At 45.4% G+C, this 26,137-nt stretch overlaps 1 protein-coding gene across 1 annotated transcript; it reads right to left on the bottom strand.

The window, feature by feature from the left end:
• Nucleotides 1-5,793: 5,793 nt before the first annotated feature.
• PPIL1 (peptidylprolyl isomerase like 1) lies at nt 5,794-26,137 on the bottom strand. Its single transcript, XM_047102713.1, has 4 exons — nt 25,852-26,137; nt 22,677-22,831; nt 6,844-6,912; nt 5,794-6,242 (listed from the first exon to the last, which is right to left on the bottom strand). Exons 1-4 carry the CDS (start codon nt 25,905-25,907, stop codon nt 6,022-6,024), a joined length of 501 nt encoding a protein of 166 aa, XP_046958669.1. The 5' UTR covers nt 25,908-26,137; the 3' UTR covers nt 5,794-6,021.

The raw sequence follows: 26,137 nt of genomic DNA, 5'->3' as shown, positions 1-26,137 counted from the left end.
CCCTGGAGCTCGCCTGCTTGAATCTCCAGCTGTCTGCCATGATTTCCCTGGGTTTTATTCACTCTAGGCCCTGCACTGGAAGAGCAGCTCATCAGACACACTTCACATCTTGCTTCCTCCACCCCTGGCTAAGAAAAGTTGCCCTGATTACGGGAAGTATGTGTTCCCCAGTTCGCTGATAATTCTATCAGGAGCCAGGGTGAGGCTCAGATGTCAGGCTCCCAGAGCTGCTGCTGACAGCCTGCGTGCGTGCCTGGGGGCTGGAGGCAGAGTGCCGGGTTCTCCATTCATGCTGTGACCTTGAACCCCTCACTGCATTTCTGCTTCTCAAGTAGCCCTAGCTTTAAAAATGGGAATAATACCCATACCACCATCCCCCCAAGTTTGGTTTGAGATTCTAATTAGATAAGGACGTGCTGGGAGCTACTGGGCGAGAAAAATACCTTCATCAAATCATCCAGAGTTTAGACCAGAGCGGGTTTAGTCTGGGCCCCTCGTTCCACAGACGGAGGCTTGGGGAAGGAAGCTGCCACGGTCACACAGTGGCCTGCGTGAAAACCAGTCTCTATATTTTTGTGAGTGCAAGGAGGGAACAGAGGTAAATGCTGTCACTATGGGAGTCTGGGGTATGGCAGAGGGAGAGCACAGACCCCCAGCTTGAAGCTCAGCCCCACCAAGGCCCAGCCAACTGAGTGGAGCCTTCACCCATGAAATGGATGCACCTGTGAATGGGACATCACGAGGCCTCGTTCACAGGCCTTCAGAGAGTTTCAAGGGAATAACACGTGTAAAGCATCTGGCACCTGGTATGTTCCCCAAACACAAGTTCCTTCCCGACTCTTGTTTTATCTTAAACAGCATCACAAATGCTTTCAAAAAGGGAGGCACAAAGAGAACATCTTCTTAGAGCTGAATGTTGCCAAAAAGACAATGTGAACCTTGGATTCCCTTCCCTTTGGGGGCTTTTCTTATACAGTGAATGTGAAATGGCCATTTTCCCTGTCAGCGTAATGAGGAAGTAGAAATATTGCCTCTCCTTCCTCCCCCGCTGCTTCTGCTGTACAAGAGCTTCCTCACAGGTACACGTGGGCCAGCAGCTTTTAATGGAACTGTGGCTAAATCCTCACGGAGAGGAAAGTGATTTCTGTGAGATTCGCTGAGTTGTGAGGCTAATACAGTTATGATCCAATAAACACACTGATTAGGGTCATTTGTGTTCCCTCCCCCCCCCCTTCCCTCCTGCTGTGCCTCCACAGGCCTGGTTCAGGCTGCTGGGAAGGAGCTTCGAGACAGCTAAGCCCGGAGCCTCCCAGCCAGCCCCGCTTGGGGACACCCTAGGACGCAGCAGCAGATTGGTCAGGCCAGCGAGAGATTCAGGATCCAACCCCTACCCTGCCACTAGATCATTCTCTTTATCTGTTGGTCATCTTCCTCCCCTGTATGCCAAAAGTGGAGATAAATGGGCTGAACTTGGGATCGGAAGTTCCCAAGTTCAAGTCCGAGCCCTGGCCTTTTACTAGCCATGCAACCCTGGACCGGGTATCCTATCCATTCATTGACTCTGGACAAGGCTTTGTGCTACTTACCTTTGGTCTCCAGTTTGCAACCTTAGAGGCTGATTTGGGGAATTAGGAGAAAAATACAAATAAGAAAATTCCACAGAGCATGGAACAAGGGCAATGGTAACTTCATTTCAAGCTTCCTTCTGGTTGACTTTCTGATTCTTTGAAAATATCTGCTGTTACTGGGCATAAAAGGGGTACCAGGGAGCGCCTGGGTGGCTCAGTTGGTTAAATGTCCAACTTTGGCTCAGGCCATGATCTCACGGTTCATGAGTTTGAGCCTGGTGTCGGGCTCTGTGCTGACAGCTCAAAGCCTGGAGCCTGCTTCGAATTCTGTGTCTCCCTCTCTCTGGCCCTCCCCTGCTTGCGCTCTGTCTCTCTCAAAAATGAATATTCACTAAAAAAAGAAAATTAAAAAAAAAAATGGTACAAGGATTACTTGTTAAATGAGTGAATTCAACAGTAAAGCTGAATATTAGAGGGAACTAGCTCTTTTTAATGAGGCATGCTATAGAACCGGGCCCTGTGGTCACAAGGGCTCAGCCAATCTTACCATGCACAGTGCGTTTCTCTTCCATCTAGTCCAGTAGACAGGAAAGAGGGTTGGTCGGCATGTACCAACAGATAGACTTAGTGCCAGGCTGACATCTCAATTCTGGCCTCTTGCAGTCTGAATAGTTGCTGGTTTACCACATCCAAGGGGTGGCAGGCCTGGCTTAGTAAAATTGCGAAAGGCATGGCTAGGCCTTTCCTTCCGAAGCAAGGCTAAACTGTATTCACAGCGGCCTCTAGTGGCGAACTTCCAAAACAGCATGCTAAATGGAAACTTGGCAACCAAAGGTATCTTCTCAGAATGACCTAGATTCAGAAATTTGGGGCTAACAGGGGACTACTTCTAATCTTCGCTTGATGAATAAGGAAACCAACTTCCGGAGGTAAAGGGCTTCGCCAAAGGTCACACAAAAGCTTCATATCTCTCTGTCCACAAACTTTGCCCCAACTGGCTACCTGTGGTTTCAGATGCAGTTAGGGATCATGAATTACCCATTTGGAAGAACAAAGAACAAAGTCTGATTTCTAAAATCAGACCAAGCCAACCTTCTAGTGAGACCCTGACATGTTCTCTTCCCCTGCACTTTGCTTCTCTCTTATCTGCAAAAGAATGTTGCTGGAAAATCCCTATCCTGGTATTTACCTAGAGTAAGTAACCTACTCCTATAGGCAACAAGGCTCTGAGGCCACAAAGCACTTTGTAGGCAGTAAACTCCACCACTCAAACAAATGTGCTTTTCAATGTTTCCTCCTCCACACGTTGCAAGAATGTGGTGCCAGAAGGGGCCACAGTGACGTCTCAGATTGGCTCGAGGATCTGGGGGTAGGAATCATTTCCCTTATGCGGGGAAAGCTATTTTGACATATTCTGGAGACACAATCCAAAAATAAATCAAGCTGAGGACTTCCAGAGGGCTTAGTGGAAAGGTTTTGCTGCCATACCAGCTAAAATCTGGGTTTGGAGATGCGGTGAAGCTATTTCAGCGGATGGATCTTAATCTTTCCCTGACAGAGAACAATTCTAAATTTGATTCATTTAGCAATAACTTCAAAGAATTGCATAAGGTGCTGAGGGGGCTCCCAGCGGGGAATAAGACAAAACCTTTTCTCTGAGGCTAGCCCAGTGGGAGGGAGAAGCTGTACAAGATAACACAGGGATGAAGAGGTAGGAGAGGGGTGTGGTGGCTTTGAGGGCCACTGGTAATAACTGTAGCTGTTTTCTAAATGCTGGTGCTTTTTCAGATGACCTGTTCTAGCTCATTTAAATCTTCACAACCCTATGAGGCCAGGGCTATTATCCTCATTTTATGGTGGAGGAAACTAAGGCACAGAGAACTTAGAGAACTTGTCCTTCGCACCACTGCAAAATGGCGAAGCTGGGATCTGAACAGCAGTCTGGTTTCAGAGCCCTTTTTCTTCAATGTCGTATTTGCTGATGACCTCTCCCCTGCATTTTCTGTGATGTCTACAACCTATACCATATCTTACCCACGCTGGTGACCACACGGGGACTCACTGCCACACACCATGGTCTGATGTCCGGTGCAGTAAAGTGGGAATAAAAGGCAGAAGGGCACTGTTTCTAAAAGCTTAATCTCAGCAGCCAAAGCCAGAAGCAGTTAAAGCTCATCCTGTGCTTTGAATCTCTTCACTCTTCCAAGGCCACCACTGGTCGGGGAGGCAGGTCAGGTTATGGTGCAGACTGTCCCATGCTTAGGAAAATCTCCCCCGCCCCCACTGTCAGGTTGGACAAACGTGACCTCTGGGATGTCACTACTCAAAGTGTGATGTCTGGACCAGCAGTCACCATCTCCTGGGAGCTGGATAGAAATACAGACTCTCTGGACAGATGCTGAATCCCGACTTGCTTTCTAGCAGGCTCCCGGTTATTCTTATATGGTAAAGCATGCCAAGCGCACTGTACTCAGGCCCTTCTTTCCTTCTCTGAGCAGTGATGGTACATTTCCATCACTCCCACGACCTGGGTGAAAACGGGCATTCTCAGGATTATAATTCGGGAGGTAAGTGGATGGATGTCTTATTCTTTGCTCTTAGAGGTGCGTCCAATGATGTCTGCCCAGTTCAGGCCAAAAGAAGTTTCTACTTCCCCAGAGTCTAGAACAGTACTTTGCCCAACACCATATCTGAAAAAGTTAATAAAGTCATTTACATAGTTTGTTGTTGGGTTTTGCTTTTTTGTTGTTGAGAGGAAAGAAAGAGAAGCATGGAGAAAGAGGCTGAAGGTAGGGAAGGCTTGAGGAATACAACTTTTTGGTCATTCCCTAAAGTAACCCATCATTTCCAAAATTTATGGAATGACAAGGAAGAAGATTAAAGCTATAATCCCCTCTTCAATCAAGGAGCTGCCAATTTAAGGAAGCCACACTACATACCACCTCTGGGTCCGTAACAACATAAAGGTGGGTTTCCCACAAGTTCAAGAGATGCTGTAGGTCTCTCAGCACATCCACCTGGCTAATCTACACAATTCCCTCTCACTCAGAAATGCCAGTGGATATCACTTAAATTCTTTCTTAGATACTTACTGCCTTTTTAAAGTCCGCCCTGCTCTTGAATAGAAGTCCACTGGAGGCCCACAAACCTAAAATGTGAAATCTTGAAGATGAGCCCTACAATCCTACTTGAGATGGTTCACAGGTTAAAATGGCTGTTAAAACTTCATACAGTCTTTAAAATCAGAGCCCAGAAGCAATTTCAACCATCAGTGGCACTTTATTTTGGAAGTTTCTATGTATTACATAGATGGCAACTTCCTTTCTGTTACCACCCCCCATTAAAAAAAATCAGAAAGACTGAAAAAACATATAAAATCCCTTATCCAGTTTCTCTAGTCCTAGGTTTAAAAAAACTTAAGTGGTGCCTCTCCTTCATGACAATACTGCTTTTTAAGGAGAATTCATAGTCTACCCTTATGCTCACTACAGAGTTCTACTCCTTCCTGGGGAGAAAATGGTCAGTGTTTCGGTTTGCTTTTAATAAATTCCTTTCTCGATTATTACACATTATCATTCCCCACTTGACACCTTCTTAGAAACTTGATTGTTGGATGCATTTTTCATTTGGCAAAAATCCAACGTGGCTTTGCGTGGGATGTCTAAGTGTCAGAAACAGCAGTGTTGATGTTCTGGTTTTGAGAGGGAAAATATATATAGAGATGCATACATTCCCTGGAAGAACAAATGTAGGAGACTGAAATAGGGTGTGCATGGAGTTAAGAAGGCTGATAGACACTACTTGGTTTTGAATTCTGTGGCTGTCAGCCACCGAAGACTGCGGTGTAGGCCAGAATATAAATCTCTGCAGGAAGAAGTTTGGTTAGGCACCACGAAATGACAGAGCCGGCTGCATTTTGTTCCAAGTGTATCAGAACAGACACAACCAAGGAGGGGCTCATTTGCAATAGGCAGTTCCCCGTGAATGACTACTTATGAGCATTTCTGTGAATGCTCTGTCAACAGAGGCACCGGGGGAAGAGAAAAGAAGCATCCTATTAAAATATACTTCCGGGGCGCCCGGGTGGCTCAGTGGTTGAGCGTCCAAATCTTGATTTTGGCTCAGGTCACAATCCCAGGTTCATTGTATCGAGCCCTACGTTGGGCTCTGCGCTGAGTGTGGACCTTGCCTGGGATTCTCTGTCTTTCCCTCTGCCCCTCTCCCGCACTTGTGAGCGTGCTCTCTCTCTAAAATAAAATTTAGAAAAATTATTTAAATAAAAGAAAATAAAAATATACTTCCATCTCTAACTCACCCAAGACCCTAGGTCTCCTTAGCTCTGTGATTTGCAAGGCCAAAATGAAGTTTAAGTATGTGTCATTCTAGGTCATCTGGAAGCTGGTTCACTGAGGCCATCTCAGAGGACCTGAGTGTGCCCAAGAAAGCAGCAAGCCTACCCAGAAGGGTATGCCTTAATGATCTTCACATCATCCACAGGGCGGTCCTGGGAGTTCGTTTCCACCATTCCTACTCGATTCACCATTCCTATACCCTGGCACACACGGCCGAAAATGGTGTGTTTGCCATCAAGCCACTGGGTAGGGGCTAGGGTCACAAAAAATTGGCTGCCGTTGGTGTCTGGCCCTGCATTGGCCATTGCGAGAATTCCGGCCCCTGGTGGGAAAAAGGAAGAAAGAGTATGAATAACCCCCAAAGCTCCAGCCTGGAGCGTGTTACACCATCCCAGACTTTGTTCTGGCCTCTGTCCTCAACCACGTGACCCAAACAATCTTGCCCTCAGGGCAGGCTCTCCGCCTTTGCACCAAAGGCCATCACTGCACTACCCCAACAACCTCATCTTCCTGGTCTTCACCTACTCCCCAGCTTCTCTATCCATGATGATCCCCACCAACTGCTGGGCCATGTTCCTGATTCCCCTCCAAATCCCAGCAAGGTCTCCTCCTTCTCTGAGGAAAGCAGACTTTAGTTATAGTGCAGAACTACAGACACATAGTATATAAATATAACTCCCAGTTTATGACAGCAACATTCAACAATTAGAGGCTAGAACACTCAGGCCAGCACTCTGAATTGCTCAGGACCCTGAGAGAGGCGTCATCTTCTCTAATCCACCACGGCTCTTTGTGGCGCCGTAGCTGGGCAGCGGCATGGCACCATGCCACGGTGTCAGGCATGCGCCCTGGATCACAGCCAAGGGCAAGCTTTTAAAGTCCTCTCCCTCCTCCTACCCAGTCCGGCCAGACTCTTTACTTACCCGTGAATTTCAAGTCTGGATGAAGTTCATCTTCAAACTGCTTGCCATAGATAGATGCACCACCTCGACCTGCCAGATTAGAAGACAAGAAGCCAGTCAGCTAGTCCCACGCTCTACCTCACGGCAAGAATTCTGGTTCAGGGTCAAAAGATTCTTCAGAGTATACAAAAGGAAAGAGCAGTGAGCACACCTGGCCCCTGCTAAGTATATTGCAACTACGTAGCCCAGCAGCAGGATCAAGCACAGACACAGCACATTCGGATCACTGGTTTCGTTCAGGTAAGAGGTTTCTTTTCAAAATAACACCAAGAGTGTTTTTTCCTGGTTATTAAAGTAATACGTGTTCACTGTCAAATATGCAGAAAGCATAGAACATTATCAATAGGACATTAAAGTCCCCTATAATCTAACTATCTACAGTTTAACTACCATTTGTAATTTGATGGATTAAGAGATTTCTTCATTTTTAACTTTTTTATGAGTATTTTAGCCAGGAGCGCCCCAAGCCTGAACCCGGTGCCCATCACAGACATTGCTGATCAACCAACATTCCTCCCTGCTGAGCTTCGACGGGCCTCTGTGGCCTACCAACTCAGAACCGTAGGCAGCCATGTTTAATGGACCAGAGACGGCACAAGACTTTATTAAAGAGCTACTCGCCGTCCTGAACCTAGATGAAGGAAAGTAACATTCATTTAAGTCAAAGATATCCAGCTTAAGGAAAACAGAGTGGAAAGTGGCAATGTGGCAGAAAGGAATATCACAGCAGGCAGAGTCCGTGGAGAGGAGAGGTCGTGCATCACTAAGGAGATTATGAAGAGACGTGAGATTAGGAACGCTTTGCTAGCAACATCGCCACCTTCCGCCATTTATATTATGTCCACGAGAGTGTGGCGCTGGCACCCAGGTTCTGTTCTTAGAGCAAAATGATACAATAAATATGGTGTTCCCAAAGGAAAAAAAAAATGTCTAAATAGGAGGCAACTCGCCTAATCAACTATTTAGCAAAAAAATATGACTTGCTGAATTACTCTGGTTTTTCCAAGCTGACCAACGAAGACAGAACAGCCTGGAACAAAGTGAACATTGGGTTCATCAGCTTACTCTGCTTGCCTGGCAGCCAGAAAACAGCCCAGACACAGGGAGCTCACCTCCTCTTACAGCCTGCTATGAAAGTAGGATGTTAACGCACCGTGTTCCTCCCAGGCCCCAGGGGCCAGCTAAGGTGTTTCCATGGTGAAAATCCCTTGCAGTACTTAGAATGTTCCACCACAGAGAGCCTGTCATAGCCCCCGGTGCTGGAAGAAAACACTTCTCACGCAAAGAAGAATGGGGGTGAATCCTAACAGACTCAGGGAAACCTCCCACCCGGCCCAGGCTACCTATGCTTCTGGAAAAGTACCCAAATACCAAACTTTATAAAAATTTGTTCTGGGGCGCCTGGGTGGCTCAGTCGGTTAAGCGTCCGACTTCAGCTCAGGTCAGTCTCACGGTCCGTGAGTTCAAGCCCCGTGTCGGGCTCTGGGCTGATGGCTCAGAGCCTGGAGCCTGCTTCTGATTCTGTGTCTCCCTCGCTCTCTGCCCCTCCCCTGTTCATGCTCTGTCTCTCTCTGTCTCAAAAATAAATGAATGTTGAAAAAAAAAAATTAAAAAAAAAAAAATAAAATAAAATAAAATAAAATAAAATAAAATAAAATAAAATAAAATAAAATAAAAATTTGTTCCAAAAATTCCAACCTGTCAGTTTACTTCTCAAGAGCAATCATGTAACCAATATATTATCTCAGACTACAGAGTCAAGGTTCCTACCTGAGGCTGGGGGCAGAGGGGGTGGTTAGTGCTAGGGCTGACTATGAAAGAGAGGGCCATGGGCGCAAACTGTGGTCAAGCCCTAAATCCAGGGCTTGAGTGAGCAAACGGAGGGCGAAGTTCAGTAGCGGGCTGTTCGTCGCAGGCTGGGCCTTGGAAGTGGGATCCCTGCAAGCCAGGGGCTTCCAGGATGAAACCTCAGGGCCCCTGCCCTCTAGGAACCGAAAGCCATCACATAAATGGCACCAAGAACAAGAGGGTTAAGGGATGGGCCAGTCAAGAGTCACAGATGAAGCCGGGGGGTTAAGTCATTAGAAGGAGAGGAGAGGAAAGAGCACGGAGGAGGCCCCTCTGTACTCACCAGGCATAGTCTGACCAGTTGCAACTAGTGTGGGGCTCTACAACACCATTTACACACAATATGTTATCTTTTCATAATCTAATTCAACCCAGTAGGGTTTGCAACAAAATGTCAGAAAGACAAAGAATTCCAATCAAAACATTCCTTTGGGCATGTGAATTGGGGAGAGACGGTAGGGGGACAGCCACGATTAAAGAGTTTTCCAGTGCAGAGCAGGGTAGTACCCAGATGCCAACAATCACTTATAAAGCTGACAAGTTGGAAGCTTTGCAGTCAAAACTTTGCTGTGTGCCGAGTCTAGTACAGATACAATGGCGACAGGCACTGATCTGTTTTGTAAACTCTGTATTCTGGACGTTCTTTTACTCTTCTGTCCCTTCTCTTCAACATTTATTCAAGGTATTTAATATCTCAGATGTACAAAAGAGACAAGGAATAATGAGACAAACAACTGCACCCTCGCTCAGGAAGAGTGTGGTCAATCCAGTCAAAGACACCATGCACACACTCCCTGCCCTCCGCACCCACCTCCCCGCCAGCTAACAACTACTTCAAAGAATCACGTTTTCCTCTCAGGTAGCCATTATACTGGCCAGGAGTCTGTCCCTTCCGTGCTTTTTCCTTTTTACTACCTAAGTACGCACCCTAAAAAAATGCATTGCTGCTGTGCATGTTTTTCGGTTTATATAAATGGTATTATACTCTATGTATTCTTCTGCAATTAGCTTTTCTTTGTTCGCCATATTTATCCATTTTGTTCCATGCGGCTCTCTGTAGTATTCGTTCCAACTGTGCGATTGTAACACCAATCTTACCTTTCCTCCTGTCGATGGGTGTCTGGGATCCTTCTCCTGTTTCTGCTGTTGTAAACCATGCTACAGTAATCATTCTTACGCCTCTCTCAGACAAGTGCGGGAGCTCTTAGGGACAACACCTCATGGGCAGGCAGGGTCACGGTTTGAGTATTTCCCCATCACCAGATTTCTTCCAACAGCTTGCCAGAAGTGGCCCCAATGTGCACTCCCACCCACAGTGCTCACTCTTACTGCTCTAGGTGCTTCAGCCAGACTTCCTAACATTCCTCAGTCTGAGAGGTGTCTGATCTCTTGGGCTTTAATCTGCATTTCCTTGAAGGTGTGCATAACGCCACGTTTACTGGCTACTTAGCTCTCCTCCTCTGTGAACAGCCACTTATCTACTAAGTGGTTTGACATTCATATATATAAAAATACGTATATAATTCATATATATAATATATATAATTCATATATATATAATTTGTATATTATTAGGATTAATATTTTGGATACTAATCCTTGGTCAATTAATGCTTTTGCAAATACTTTCTTCCGGTGGATGAAATTTTATCACTCTTTTAATGGGGTCTTCTGCTGCACAGAATTTTTTGCAGTTGAAATCCCTCAATCTTCTTCTTTATGATCTTCTGCTTTAAAAAAATATTTCCTTCTCCCCAAGACCCCTCCGATGTCTCTTCTTGCTCACTGCCTGGCAGAAAACTCCCACGATGAACTGGAGCGGCATCTAAGACACGGTGGTTTCAAAGATGACCATACTTGGTGCTACTTACCCCATCGCTCCCATGCCACAGCCCCTTTTGGGACCAGTCCCAAAGCAGTACAGGTGAGCCAGGGACCCATGAAGAGACCTACGTGAAAGCTCTGCCTGGGGCACCTGACACCAGGAGGCGACTGACCGAACCCATCAAAACCTCTTTTCTGGCAAGAGAGCATCTAACAGCAGGTTAGCTGTTCTCTGAGCATTTCTAACTCTTTCTCTAACCCCTTCTACATGGCCTACTTCAACCTCAGGAACAAGAGAGGCAGGTACTGACCAGTGCCTTTTGCAGCTAGGGGTAGTCAGGTGATCTGGTTCGGACTTACTGATACAAACAGAAGCCTGCTGAGTAGAGTTTCTGGGAAAGCTAGAACTTTCCTGATAAAAAGGGAAAAACATGCTCCTTTGTCTTTCACCCATAGCTCTTTCCCCATCTCCCTTTTTTGAAAGCAGAGGTGATGTCAGGAGCAGCAGCAGCCATATTGCAGCCATAAGACAAGTCTGAGATCCAAGGCCAACACACTAACAATGATGGAATGGAAAGATATAGTAAGCTTGGGTCCCTGACAACTCTGTTGGGCAGCTGAACCAAGGCCTACAACTGCTTACCTTCAGACATTTTCTTATGCGAGAAAAACAAAAGCTCTCTTTGTTTAAGCCGGTGCAGTTGAGTTTTCTGTTATGTGCAGCCAAAAGCATTCCAAATTGATACAATCGCTGTTAGTAACAGAGTCTTTGGAAGAGGGAACTAACAGGTGGAGCTGCTGCTGTTGGATTACCAGGGCAAATGCCAGATACCAGATCTAACGTGGGAAAGAATGCTACATCTCTCCAAGAAGCTTTGAGGGTCTTAGGAGTCCTGTCTTTCTCACTTGCCTCTGGGGCCAGAGAGATCCAGATTTCCATTCCAACTCCACCACCAACTGGCCATGTAGCCTTAAGGAAGATATTTACCCTCTCAAAGCCTCAGTTTCCTTGTCCGAAAAATGGAATAGTAGAAGTACTTCTGTCGTACTTCTGTCTCGTAGGACTGTTACAGGAACTAAGTAAGATCGTGCACAGAAACCACGCAGTGTAAAGCATGGAGCAAACACTGTATTATCAGCAATGATGAGCTATCTTTTTTTTTTTTTAATGTTTTTATTTATTTTGAGACACAGAGAGACAGAGCACGAGCAGGGGAGGGGCAGAGAGAGAGGGAGACATAGAATCCGAAGCAGGCTCCAGGCTCTGAGCTGTCAGCACAGAGCCCGATGCGGGGCTCGAACTCACAGACTGTGAGATCATGACCTGAGCCAAAGTTGGACGCTTAACTGACTGAGCCACCCAGGCGCCCCTGAGCTATCTTTAACGGAGATAACCTGGGCATTTTCTGTGAGAGGCAACTGTAGGTAGTGATTAATACTTCACCTTAGGAGTCAGACTGCATGGGTTTTTGCAGTTCCTCAATCGGCAAACCTCCACCACTCCCTCACTGCTCCTTGCTCTGAGTGTAACTCTGCTTATTTCAATGACAAAAAAGGCAGAGAACTTTCACGTGCTCTCACCACCAAATCCACTCCCCTTCCCACATCTCCACCCATTTCCCTTCCTTCTTCCCTCATTAATAAACCGTTCTTGTGACTATCCCACCACCATGTACCTAATTGAGCCCATTCACCGTTATGGAACTTTGCAACTACAATTCCTCCCTCTGCTGTACTATTTTTTTCTTTCTAGTAGACCAGGCCTATCAGCAAAAAAAAAAAAAAAAAAGAAAAAGAAAAAATGAAAAAAAAAAAGGTCTTAAAAATTAAACACAACACTCCAAGTATCCCTATTCCTCTGCGCCCCTTCACAGAAAAACTCCCCAAAAAAGCTGACAACACTTGGTGTCTTGGTTTCCTCTCCTGCCTCTAAATGCGCTCCAATCAGACTTTTGCCCTGACCGCTCCATTACAATGGCTCTTGCCAAGGTCATCAGTGACCATCACGTCATTAAATCCAATGGCCAATCCTCAGGCCTCACCTTGCCTGCTCCGTGAGCAGCATCTGACAGTTGATGTCACCCTTCTAAAAATCCCACCTTACTGGTGGTGGCTCCTCCCCTTCCTCTACTGGCTCCTTCTCCTCTGCCCCCTGTCCTTTTACATGTTAGACCTGCACTGATGTGTGAAGACCTCCCCTTCCAACCACTGCTCTCTTGCCCCTTTAACTTTCACAGGCGTTACTCCAATCAAGCTCTTGAATGTCTAACTCTGTCTTAGCATCTGCTTCCCAGAGGATCAGAACCGACAGAACCACTATCACCCTAGGCCAAATACAAAAAACTCTAGCTTTGATAAACGTCACAAGCTTCCAATTGGTCTCCTTGCTTCTAGCCTTGTCTCCTCTTTTCCAAGCCAGCTGGTTCTCCACATGGAAGTCAGGGGGACCCTTTTAAAACAAGCCTCATCATGGCAGTCCTCTGCTCCAAATCCTCTGGTGACATTTCATCACGCTTAGGACAAAATCCAAAGTCTTCACCACTATGAGACTCCATGACCTGGTGTCCTGCTACCTTCCAAAGTCATCTTCTGTCACTCTTCCCCCCACTCACCTGCCCTAGCCACTTGGTCTGTGCTATTTCTTGCCAAGCATCCTCTGGTCTAAGGCCTCTGATCGCTATTCCCTCTGTGGTGTCCCTGCCCCTGACAGTCTCAGGCTCACTACTTCACTTCATTCAGAGCTCTGCTCAAATGCACCTTACCAATGAGATCTTCCCTAATCCCGCTATCCAAAATAACACCTCCGTGACTCCTGTGGTTCTCAACTGAGGGTGAATTTGCCCGTTAGGGACATCAGACAATGTGTAGAGACATTTTTGGTTGTCACACTGAAGGGTCTACTAGCTTCTAGCAGGGAGAGGTCAGAGATGCAGCTGAAGAGCCTACAATGCACAGACAGTCCTCTAAGCAAAGAATTATCCAGCCCCAAATGTCAACAGTGCCAAGGCTGAGAATTCCTGCTCTACCCCCTTACTACAGCATTTTCTGCACATCATTTGTCATGATAGTGATAGTGTATTATGTTGTTCACTGTCTCTCCCACTAGAATGAGAACTTCACCAGGGCTTCCTTAATTTACTATTGTATCCCCAGCTCGTAGAACATGCCTGGAATATGGCAGGATGTCCAAAAGATGTTTGTTAAGTAAGTTAACAATCAAAGTAAAGAATAACATTTTTTAAAGCTCCTATTTTGGGTCAAGACTGTACTCACCATTTTACAAACATCGGCTCATTTACGACTCACAACAACTCCATGAGGTGAACACAACCACACTCTGCATGTATAGATAAGACGACTCAACGAGCTTATACAACTTGTCTACATTTAGTAAGTTCAAGTGAAGCCAAGATTCAACCCCAAGCCCACCAGGCTCTACGACCCTGTTCACCCCACACACCAAGACCTTGCCATCTACCATGGCTGAGTTAAATTTCCTCACTTATTTTTCTTATCCCAGACTCAAGAGTCCCAAAATAGTTCCAGAATAATATTAGATCAAATCTGAACTCCTGTCTGGGAGTCTCCATGAACCGGTCTGATCTTATCCACCATGCTCTAACTACTCTGTGCACTCTGTCCCTAACAGCTCCTTAAGTGTCCCCTAAACATGCAGTTCAAGGACCTCAGAGATCACATTGTACATATTCGTCCTGGACATGGAGAGGTGGCCGGTCCAGCATGTGAGACACAACATCTAGGGTGCTGCGCTCTCCTTCACACTCAACACGTCTCTGTCACTTGTGCCTCTACTCTACTCATTCTTCTTCCTAAATCTAGAATGCCTTTCCCTGTCCTCCTAAGAGTTAAAAGTCTACATTTCCTTCAAGGCCCACCTCACAATATGCCTCCATCCATGCTAATTCCACTCCACTGTACTTTTTCTCTTATTATGAATTATTCCAACCTATGTCATATATATAACCCAGAGTGTACCACCATAAATTTGCATATTATATTACCTTATAGTTGTTTCTTTTCTTTTCTTTTCTTTTTTAAGATTGAGAGAGAGAATGAGAGCAGATGGAAGGGCAGAGGGAGAGAGAGAATCCTAAGCAGGTTCCATGCTCAACGCAGAGCCCAACACAAGGCTTTATCCCACGACCCTGGAATCACGACCTGAGCCAAAATCAAAAGTCAGACAGTTAACCGACAGAGCCGCCCAGGCACGCCTCTATTGTTGTTTGTTGTAAGAACCATCTTGTCTTCCTGGCAGAGGAGGGAGAGCTGTTAAGTAAAAGAAAATGCCTCGGCTTCTACTGCCTAAGTCTCTTCACAGGACTTGGAACAGCACAGGATACCCAGCAGACTCTGAGCAGATTTTCACCGAATGAATACAATTAACGATGAGCTGGCCGTTCCACAGTTAAATTTCAGGTGTTCCTGGGGCTACCAAGAGGAGACGAGGAGTCAGAGGGAGGGCGATGTGCAGCGTAATCAGCATGCAATTAATCACCCGATCACGCCAGCTGGTGAGCACGGCGAGGCTAACTGCAGAGCGTGAAGAGCAAGAGGAAGAGCCTGACAGGATGCCACGTCTTACAGGGAGGAGAGGAAGGGAAGAAGTTAGTAGAAGCAGATAAAAAAGACAGCTAAGGAAAAAGCCGGCATAGTTATTACAACAAGAGAAATTTTAAAGAGGAAAAATAGTTTAAAATGATGCAAGTGGGGTGCCGGGGTGGCTCGCTGGGTTAAACGTCCGACTCTTGAGTTCAGCTCAGGCCATGATCTCACCGATCGTGGGTTCGAGCCCCGCATCGGACTCTGCACTGACGACGCAGAGCTTGCTTGGGATTCTCTCTCTCCCTCTCTCCCTGCCCCTCCCCAACTTCTGCTCTCTCTCTCAAAATAAATGAATAAAACTTAATAAATAAATAAACGCAGCAGGAATTCAAAGGTATCTGAATTGAGAAAACACCTGGCAAAGGTGCTTAAGAAAGACTGTGGAAAGAATAGTTAGTTCCAGAGTAGCCAGACCAAGGGACAGGGAGGGACAGAAATAGTACATCGACTTGCTGAAGAGCCCAGGATGCGTCATGCTGTTCACCTGAGACATTTAGCAAAAAACATGTCGCCTAATCAGCTAGCAGTTCATATTAGTGACCCAGGAGGGCCTAACCTTGTTTGCCTTCTACCACAGACCTACGAGCTCAATCATTCATTACAGTTGAGGCTGGATGCAATTACTTGGAAATCTTTTGAGTGATTCCATTTCATTAAAATTGCATCATGGAAATGTCACATTATGAAGGATTGCAAAGCAATTACAGAAATATAGGGAAGCTCTGACATGAACAACTCACATCTGAGTCATTTCCAATTCTTGTACATTTATCATGGACTCTCTCAGTTCACTGGCATTATGAATTAAAATTTTATCTCATAACGAGAGAGAGGAAGAAGACAGGAAAGTACATCAAAGTGCTGACAGGACACTTTCAGATAAAGAAAGAGGAGTGAGGCAGGCTTAGACTCCCTCCATACCTGATGAAACAGACAAAAAAATTCCACTTTTTTCCAAGCCCCAAATTCACCAGCATCAACCAAAGAAAAAGGAAAGAAACTTAGTACAAAAATGCTGAGAAGAGGAAGCCAAGGAAAGAGAGATTCTTCTGCCTGCACTCCCTAAAAGTAGTAAGCAGGAAAGAGAGTGTGGAACCCAGAGAATTCTTACAAATAGCCTCCAATTTTGAGAAGCCAACAGAAAAAGTGGGTGAGCAACCCTGAAAAAACTGAAGAGAAGTCCCTGAAGACAGAAGCCTGTGCATACCACAGGGGCTCAGCAGCGGCATGGCAGGCCACCAGCCATGGCCACCTTGGGGGAGCGGGGGGGCACTGGGCCATGCTGGGGTTCAGGACAAGCTACCGCAAAATATGGCACTTGGGCACACTGAATATTTCAAATTGAAGGAATCTGAGAAACATCAGGTACAAGAAGGACACTGTGACATTCCCTTGGAGTAGGTCCTAAGACCCTCATGTGAAAGGTGCCCTCACTATACCTGGGGAAAAGAACATCCCATTTCTTTTTTTAATTTTTTTTTTTCCAACGTTTATTTATTTTTGGGACAGAGAGAGACAGAGCATGAACGGGGGAGGGGCAGAGAGAGAGGGAGACACAGAATCGGAAACAGGCTCCAGGCTCTGAGCCATCAGCCCAGAGCCTGACGCAGGGCTCGAACTCACGGACCGCGAGATCGTGACCTGGCTGAAGTCGGACGCCCAACCGACTGCGCCACCCAGGCGCCCCAAGAACATCTCATTTCTAAGACAGAAGGACCCCAAGAGGAAGCTGAATGAACAAGTCTTGATGTTTACTACATTCAGTTCAGACCCTTTTCGTCCTAGCATGTTTTCTCACAAGTTTCCACTCTAGCACAGAACACTCAAACAATGAAACCACCCTAGCACAACACTGTCAAACCTAGCACAAAAACACTCAAGTATAACCATTTCTTCAGGTCTTTTTTTTTTTTTTTTTTTAGAGAAAGTGAGAGCGAGCACAAGCAGGGAAGAGGGGCAAAGGGAGGGAGGGAGTTGGAGAAGGAGGGAGAGAATCTTTTTTTTTTTTTTTTTTTTTACATTTATTTATTTTTGAGAGACAGACAGAGAGCATGAACAGGGGAAAGGCAGAGAGAGAGGGAGACACAGAATCTGAAGCAGGCTCCAGGAGCTGAGCTGTTAGCACATAGCCCGATGCGGGGTTCGAACCCATGAACCGTGAGATCACGACCTGAGCCGAAGTCGGAAGCTTAACTGACTGAGCCACTCAGGCTCCCCGGGAGAGAGAGAATCTTAAGCAGGCTCCATGTTCAGCATGGAACCCAATGTAGGGCTCAATCCCATGACCCTGAGGTCATGACCTGAGCCGAAATAATCTAGCCAAACACTCAACCGAGCCCATGGGTCTTCAATTCTTTATCAAGGCTCCGGTGTCATCAAAACTTAGAACAAACAAATCTGTATGCTTTTCTATCAATCTCTCCTGTTATGGAGACCCAGCTATGAATGAAAAAGGGTAGGAGGATCCTTCTCCTCCACTACAGCTGTTCTCAGGGGACTACCCAGAGTCCAGGGTTGGGAGAGAGGTCTCCAGGGAGAGGACTTTACTAGAGGCTGGGGAAACAGAACAGAGGCTGGCCCTCACGTAAGGTGCTCACTCAGCATTAGCTCTCCCACCACCTCATCAGACCAGAATAGAATGGAGAGAAAGCAACCTAGTATCTGGAATGGGAAGGACAATGACAAAGAGGATCCACTTGTACTGTATCTGAACAAATAAAAGGTACAAACAGCATCAGTGCCGACATACATTAAGCATAGATAAGATGAAAAGAAGTGGCACAGAAACTATGCAAACGTATTACAACAAATGGAAGGAGAGAAAGAAAGGAAGGGTTGTAAGAGAAAAAACACCTCGTGGGGCACCTGGGTGGCTCAGTCGGTTGGGCGTCAGACTTCGGCTCAGGTCATGATCTCACAGTTTGTGAGTTCGAGCCCCGTGTCGGGCTCTATACTGACAGCTCGAAGCCTGGAGTCTGCTTCAGATTCTGTGTCTCCCTCTCTCTGCCTCTCCCCCATTCACACGCTCTCTCTCTCAAAAATTAAATAAACACTTAAAAAAAAATTTTTTTTTTTTAAAAAAATTTTTTTTTTTTCAACGTTTATTTATTTTTGGGACAGAGAGAGACAGAGCATGAACGGGGGAGGGGCAGAGAGAGAGGGAGACACAGAATCGGAAACGGGCTCCAGGCTCTGAGCCATCAGCCCAGAGCCTGACGCGGGGCTCGAACTCACGGACCGCGAGATCGTGACCTGGCTGAAGTCAGACGCTTAACCGACTGCGCCACCCAGGCGCCCCAACACTTAAAAAAAAATTTTTAAAAAAAAAAGAGAGAAAAAACACCTCAGGAACTCAGTCTGGGAGAAAACATAGTCCAAGGGCTTCTCTGCAGCTGTCTCAAGCTACAATGCTTCAATAGAAGTAAGAATCCAATAAAACAAAAGCTCAAAGACAAGATAATAAATCAACAAAATAAGTGAAATGACTGCAGAGCTACGGAAACAGATTGAGAGCCCAATAACACCAATACAGTGCTAGTAAATCAATCAGAGCAGTAAAGGACAGAACAGACATGACCACAGTTGAATAAGGCACAGAGTAAAGGTCTAAGATTATCTCAGTGGATGCAAGACAAAACAGACATCATCTCACACACTCAGAAGAAATCTAATAGGGGCGCCTGGGTGGCTCAATCGGTTAAGGATCTGACTCTTGATTTCGGCTCAGGTCATAATCTCACAGTCATGGGATTGAGCCTCGCTTCTGGCTCCGTGCTAAGTGTGGAGCCTGCTTGAGATTCTCTCTCTCCCTCTCTCTGCCCCTCCCCTGCACACATGCTCCCATGTGCTCACGCTCTCTCTCTCTCAAAATAAATAGGGGACCCTGGGTGGCCTATTCGGTTGAGCATCCGACTTCAGTTCAGGTCCTGATCTCACAGTTCCTGAGTTTGAGCCCCACACTGGGCTCACTGCTGTCAGCACAGAGGCTGCTTTGGATCCTCTGTCCCCCTCCCTATCTCCCCCTCTCAAAAATGAATAAACATTAAAAAAAAAAAAAGATTCTTAATAACTAAATAAACATATAAAAATTTAAAAATAAAAGTAATGTAACATATGTGAAAAGCAAAGGTCATAAAACAAATAACTAGTTTCCCGAACTAGGAAATCAGAGCAAGTGACAGAGAAAATATTCACAAATACAAATCAAAACACTTCTCCAGAGCTGAAGGAAGGAGTAAATCTGGCCTCCATATTCTCCAAAGCCATGTTTACAACCAGAAGTCAACAGAACAGACCTGTCTAAAAAAATCTGAGGGAATGAGCATGGCCCAAGAACAGAATACCCAGTCATGGTCTTTTTCAAATTCTAACATGATGGAGTTTAAAAAAATGTAGCACCCTCCAGCGCCTGCAATACAAACCACTCAGCAGGAAATTCTGCCCTCCAGCCCTTGTGAACAGAAAAGCCTAGTGGTAAACACTGAACCCTCTGAAATGTAGAACCCATACTGTAGCTGAGGGAATCAGGCACAGAATGGAAAATGTGCCCTGATGAAAAATAAAACTAATGACAAAAATTGAGAGCAAGGGAGGGAGGAGTGTAGGTGTGAGGTAACAGAAGAGATATAGATGTGTATATATCTCTGTCCCCAGTTCCAGGCACACAGCTCCTAAAACTCCTGTAATTTCCTACATGATAAGAATACTAGGGGCAGCTCTTGTTCTAACATTTGGTCTTTGGCCTGTCCTTGAAATTGGGCTTTTAAAACCCTTTGAAATTCCTAAGTGATAAGAGCATTAGGAGCATCTTTTGTTCTATGAGGCAGGTGGACTCCTGGATGGCGACTGGTCCCCAGAAAGACCAAGCCATGACTAGAAAGAAGCATGGAATTTTCAGCCTCCCATCCCCCTACCCCTGCTTCTTCAGAGAAGGGAGAGGGGCTGAAGTGGAGATAACGATTGGTCATGTCTACATGAAGAAGCCTCCAGAAAATCCCAATACTATAGGGTTCAGAGAGATTCCAGGTGGGCAAACACATCCCCGGATGGTGACGTACCCTAATTCCACAGGAACAGAAGCTCCTGCCCTGGGGACCCTCCCAGACCTCACCCTGTCCATCTCTTCATCTGGCTGTTCATCTGTATCCTTCATCATGTCCTTTAATAAACCGGTAAACGTCTCCATGAGTTCTGTGAGCTGCTCTGGCAAATTAAGGGACCCCAAGGAGGGGGTTATTAGAATCTAGGCTTGTGACTAAAGGGGGGCCAGGGGAAGAGGGGCAATCTTGTGGGGACTGGGCCTTAACCTGTGGGATCTGATGCTATCTCTGGGTAGATAATGCTGGAACTGAGTTAATCTACGACACTCACTTGGTGTCATAGAATTGCTTGTCGGGGGTGGGGGTGATAAACCTAAATACATTTGTGTCAGAAGTGAAGTGATCTGTGTTAGCAGTAAGGGAGACATGCAGGAGAAAAACACAGGAGGAAAGAACTAGGTTTTTCCCATCACAGAATGCAGGCAAAACTGAGTTTTTTTCTAAACAACAGGAATGGGTAAAAATTTAAGTACTGACTGCCTCACCTTTCATAACAGGAAATCAATTTTTTTGTTAGGTATATACAAAATTAAATGTTTTTTTGTTTTAAAAACAATAACATGCATGACATAGTCTATTGTCTTGAAATCATCTCTATTTAGCTAGTGATCTATCCATTCATCCATCCTTTTATTTTTTTTTAATTTATTTATTTATTTTTTAATATTTATTTATTTTTGAGAGAGAGAGAGACAGAGCATGAACGGGGGAGGGTCAGAGAGAGAGGGAGACACAGATTCTGAAGCAGGCTCCAGGCTCTGAGCTGTCAGCACAGAGCCCAACACGGGGCTCGAACTCACGGACCGTGAGATCATGACGTGAGCCGAAGTCGGACGCCCAACCGACTGAGCCACCCAGGCGCCCCTCATCCATCCTTTTAACTAGGTATCTGAAAAGAAAGATTTCTAGAATAATGTCCACCAACAGTTAACATCAATTGTTTCTGAGAAGTGGATATTGTGAGAATAATTAATAGTGGCTAGAAATCTTTAGGAAGGGGGCACCTGGCTGGTTCTGTCAGTTAAGCATCTGACTCTTGGTTTCAGTTCAAGTCTTGATCTCATGGTTCGTGAGTTCAAGCCCCACATCAGGCTCTGCATTAACAGTGGGGAACCTGCTTGGGATTCTCTCTCCATCTCTCTCTGCCTCTCCTGTGCTCTCTCAAAATAAATAAATAAACTTAAAAAAAGAAAAAAGAAATCTTTAAGAAGTATATGTATAAATGATCTTTGTGTTCTTTTTTCTAGTTTCCTATATCTTCCGTATTTTTAAATGTGTCCATATACATTAAAAACGTTGAATACCTCTGGTTATAAAGGATAAATAGAGAACAACTGAAAATGACAAAGAAGAACAAGATTAAGAAAAGACTGGCACAAAGATTATCAAACTTATTTAAAGGCAAAAAAAGCAGCAGCAGAAATTAGCAGAGAGAAAATGCAGACTGAGAAGCAAGGGGCCTTGAAACTCACGTTAGCACGCACCAATTTCACTAATAAATCCCATCTAAATGACAGTAACTCCCAAATTCATACCTCCATCCCAGATCTCTCCATGAACTCCATACTCCTATCCCTTTACTTATTCAACACCTCTAAATGAAGACCTGACAACTATTTCAAATGTAATGTCTAAAACCAAAACCAAATTCTTGATTTTTCTCTCCACACATGCTCCTCTCTCAGCCTGCCCTATTTCACTGAATTCAACTAATGTTGGCTTGGGGCGCCTGGGTGACTCAGTCAGTTGAGTGTCCGACTCTTGATTTCAGCTCAGGTCATGATCCCTGAGGGTCACAGGACCCCCAGGGTCTTGGGATCGAGTCCCGCACTGGGCTCCACACTGAGCATGGAGCCTACTTAAGAATCTCTCTCGGTCACCTGGGTGGCTCAGTTGAGCATCCACCTTTAGCTCAGGTCATGATTGCACGGTTTGTGAGTTCAAGCCCCGTGTCAGGCTCTGTGCTGACAGTTAGGGGCCTGGAGCCTGCTTTGGATTATGTATCTCTCTGTCTCTGAGCCTCCCCTGCTCACACTCTGTCTCTTTCTCTCTCTCAAAAATAAATAAACGTTGGGGCGCCTGGGTGGCGCAGTCAGTTAAGCGTCCGACTTCAGCCAGGTCACGATCTCACGGTCCGTGAGTTTGAGCCCCGCATCAGGCTCTGGGCTGATGGCTCGGAGCCTGGAGCCTCTTTCCGATTCTGTGTCTTCCTCTCTCTCTGCCCCTCCCCTGTTCATGCTCTGTCTCTCTCTGTCCCAAAAATAAATAAACGTTGAAAAAAAAAATTTTTTTTTAAATAAACATTTAAAAAAAAAAAAAAAGATTCTCTCTCCCTCTGCCCCTCTCCCCTGCTTGCTCTAAAATTAAAAAAACAAACAACTAACGTCGGCTTAACTATACCTGTCCCCGTTGGGTCACCTCCCTGGATCATGAAGTCTTTGATGATTCTGTGGAATTTGGTGCCATTGTAGTAACCTCGACGTGCCAACTCTGCAAAATTCTTACAGGTCTTTGGAGCATGCTTCCAGTACAACTCCAGCACAATGATTCCCATGCTGCGGGGGGGGGGGGGGGGGGTGACAGTAGAGTTCTAGTCAAGAACAAGGTCACAGCAAACAGGAATATTATGGGACTGATCCAGGACTCTTTATTTTCAAACTTATGTAAGTCATGAAATTGTAATAAACATCAGATCTCATGCTCAGCAAAGGAAAACATCACAATGTAAATAATATAAACACAGGTATCTTCTTTGAGTAAAACACATAGGGAACTTCTGGTACTTCTTGTAAACAAAATAACTGTGGACAACTAAAAATTCAAACTAGCCTTATATATTAAAAAAAAAAAAAAGTCACTGATTATGGGAAACCAGTATAACCAACCCTCAATTTGGAAAAAAATTTCACTTAATACTTAATTTGTCATTTTTTAAAAAGAAGGTATTATTATATCAGGAATTTGTATTTATTTAAACATGCATAAGTTTCTGGGTAGGGGTAGAAACTTGACAAATGGGAAACAGGATGGTTTTTAATGAGTATTTTTTTTTAAACTTTTGTATTTTTGAACCATGTAAATACATTACCTATTCGTAAAAATTTTAATGGGAAAAAAAGGTACAGTTTGTGTGTATTTAAGACAGGGTGCAACAAATGCAAAACCTGATTACTTCACATCTCTATACCTATCAAATGGGATGAGCCCTTCCCCTCTACCTCCCTCCGCCCCCCAGGTACTGCTCAGGAAAAAAGTAAAAGACTTAGGTGCCTTCCCCTCTCCTCTACTCCATCACTCACCTAGATCTTAAGCTCCAAGAATGTGAAAATTGAGGCAACTATGTATAGTCTGGATAGCCAGTGCCAAGCACAGCATAAGCACTCTATAAATATATATATATATGTGGTATATGCTAGAACATAGCTCTCTAAAAAAAGCCTTTCTACCAGCAATTCATCCCCTACTAACAATTCAGCAGGGATCGACACCTACTCTGTGCAAGGCATGGTTCTAGGCGGTTTTTTCCCTCATGGAGCTTATATTCTGGTGCATATTTTTTAAATACAGGGAATAACTTTTTGGAATGGCAATCAGGAAATACCTATACAGTTATGAAATCAACATACCTTTTGAGAGCAATTTCAACTTCTAAGTATTCTATAACAAAACTCACAAACGTGCTGCTAAAGGACACAGTATGTGGAAGGATATTCACACCAGTATTTGTCATAACAAAAAACAAGAGGCAACTTAAGTGTCCTTCAAAGAAGTGGCTAAAATACAAAATATCCACACTATGGGCAGCTGTATTAGCAAGTGAAACAGAAGCAAATTACAGAAAAAAACATATATACAACATATATACAGTATGATCACATGATTTTGTTTTTAAGAAACAACATAAAAGAGACGGGCATCTGGCTCAGTCGGTTAAGCCTCTGACTCCTGATCTTGGCTCAGGTCATGATCTCACAGTCTGTGAGTTCAAGCCCCACGTCAGGCTCTGCGCTGACAGCACAGAGCCTGCTTGGGATTCTGTCTCTCCCTCTCTCTGTCCCTCCCTCACTTGCTGTCTCCTTCTTTCAAAATAAGAAAACAACAACAAAAAGATAAAAGAAACAACACAAAAGAGATGTTTAGATGTTCGCAGAGAAAGATGTGGAAGGTCATCCAACAAACTATTTACTGTTTTTACAGGAAGAGGTGGCTTTCACTTACTCTATATACTTTTGCACTGCTTGGATTTAAATTTTGATTTATTTTGTAACTTAAAAAAACATGAACAGGTGAATTCAGAAATTGCTTTCAAGTTGGGGCCTGAAGTAGGATTTTGGTGGTGGGGAAGATGACCAGGGAGCAAAAGCAGCATCTGAGAACCGTGCTCCGGGGGAAAACAGCACGAGCAAGAGCAGAAAATAGAAAAACTGTAACTGGTCCTTGGCTACTGATGTGGGAATGGCAGAAGATGCAGCCAGAGAGGGAAGGCAAAGGCCAGATGAAAAAAATAATAATCTTGAATGTCAGGCTACCATGCTTTAATTTTACACTGTTGTAGAAGTAAGAAGTTACTTAGGTTATTTGTACTACTTTCTTAAGATCACTTTGGACTTTTTCCAAAGAGGCAGTGGAATGAATGGAGCTAAAGAACCTAGCATGTGAGGCAGCCGGACCAGGCTCCAAATGAGGTTTCCCTACTTACTTGCTGTATGAGTCTGGTCAAATCATTTCATCTGTAAATTCTGGCATTTCTCCTGCTAAAACTGGAGAGAAGGTGGAATAATACCCATGTGGGTATTAAATGGATTACACTATATGAGATGCTATATGTCAGGGGCATGGCACTCGCTAGTTAGTGCTCAGTTATAGCACTCTTTGATACTGGGGGAAATGTGTCTCTTCCTGTGCCTTTCTAATAGTTTAATGCAACTAAACTGCTTACAACATTAGTAGTTACTGTAACAGCTGTATAAACAAGCCCCACCTAGATGACCGCAACTCTGAAATTCAAAAGCGGGGTGTGTCTTAGGCACCTCTTTTTTTTTTTTTAATGTTTATTTATTTTTGAGAGAGAGTGCACACACGCACAACTGGGGAGGGGCAGAGAGAGAGGGAGACACAGATTCTGAAGTAGGTTACAGGCTCTGCGCTGTCAGCACAGAGGCTGATGCGGGGCTCGAACGCAAGAACTGTGAGATCATGACCTGAGCCGAAGTCCGACACTCAACCGACTGAGCCACCCAGGCGCCCCATAGGCACCTCTAACCTGATTCCAGATCCAACGTCGCTGGCTTGTAACCTCAACACACGCTAGTTGAATGAATGAATGAACCACCGGGTGGGAGGAAGGCAACCAGGCCGCTGTCGCTGAGGTCTCAGGGAGAGCCAGTGTGGAGCTCGGACGCGGGAGGTGGCGGTCCCCACTCAGCGCTCAAGCTGCCCTTACGGCCGCCGCTCTACGCTTCTCCACGTGGAGGCCAGCCTCCCAGGGGAGCGTACCCGGAACCCAGCCCCGCGGCAAAGCCGGGGCTCCGCGTCGCCACCGCCAGCCCAGCCCCCGAGGCCCGACCCCTCTCACCTGGTCTCCAAGTACACATTGGGCGGCTGCCAGGAGTCTGGGGGGATCGCCGCCATAGCGCAGCGCGCTCAAGCCAGCAGCACTTGCTACTTCCGGTGTCGATGCCTGGGGACCCGCCGCTGCTGCGCACACTTCCGGTCCTCGCCGTTCAACCCTTGCTATGGCAAGATTTGGGGAGTTGAGACAAGGAAGAAGGACCCCACTTCCAAGGCGGAGAAGCTGGTATGTGAAGCGAAAACAGAACGGCTGCAGAGACAGAGAAAAGCGCAAGCTCCATTGCAGGGGG

This window comes from Lynx rufus, unplaced genomic scaffold (genome assembly GCF_022079265.1).
Source record: "Lynx rufus isolate CCGP_SWC_20201006 ecotype Redwood Valley unplaced genomic scaffold, mLynRuf1.p SCAF_6, whole genome shotgun sequence".
Classification (NCBI taxonomy): Eukaryota; Metazoa; Chordata; class Mammalia; order Carnivora; family Felidae; genus Lynx; species Lynx rufus.
The sequence above is the reverse complement of the archived record's forward strand: the minus strand, read 5'-3'. Positions and strand labels throughout refer to the sequence as shown.

Excerpts from the sequence above, each read along its gene's own strand:
- PPIL1 (XM_047102713.1), bottom strand. The coding sequence starts at position 25,907 with ATGGCGGCGATCCCCCCAGACTCCTGGCAGCCGCCCAATGTGTACTTG. Across the intron at positions 22,832-25,851 it reads AATGTGTACTTGGAGACCAG|CATGGGAATCATTGTGCTGG; the intron begins GTGAGAGGGGTC and ends CCCCCCCCGCAG. Across the intron at positions 6,243-6,843 it reads TCCAGACTTGAAATTCACGG|GGGCCGGAATTCTCGCAATG; the intron begins GTAAGTAAAGAG and ends TTTTCCCACCAG.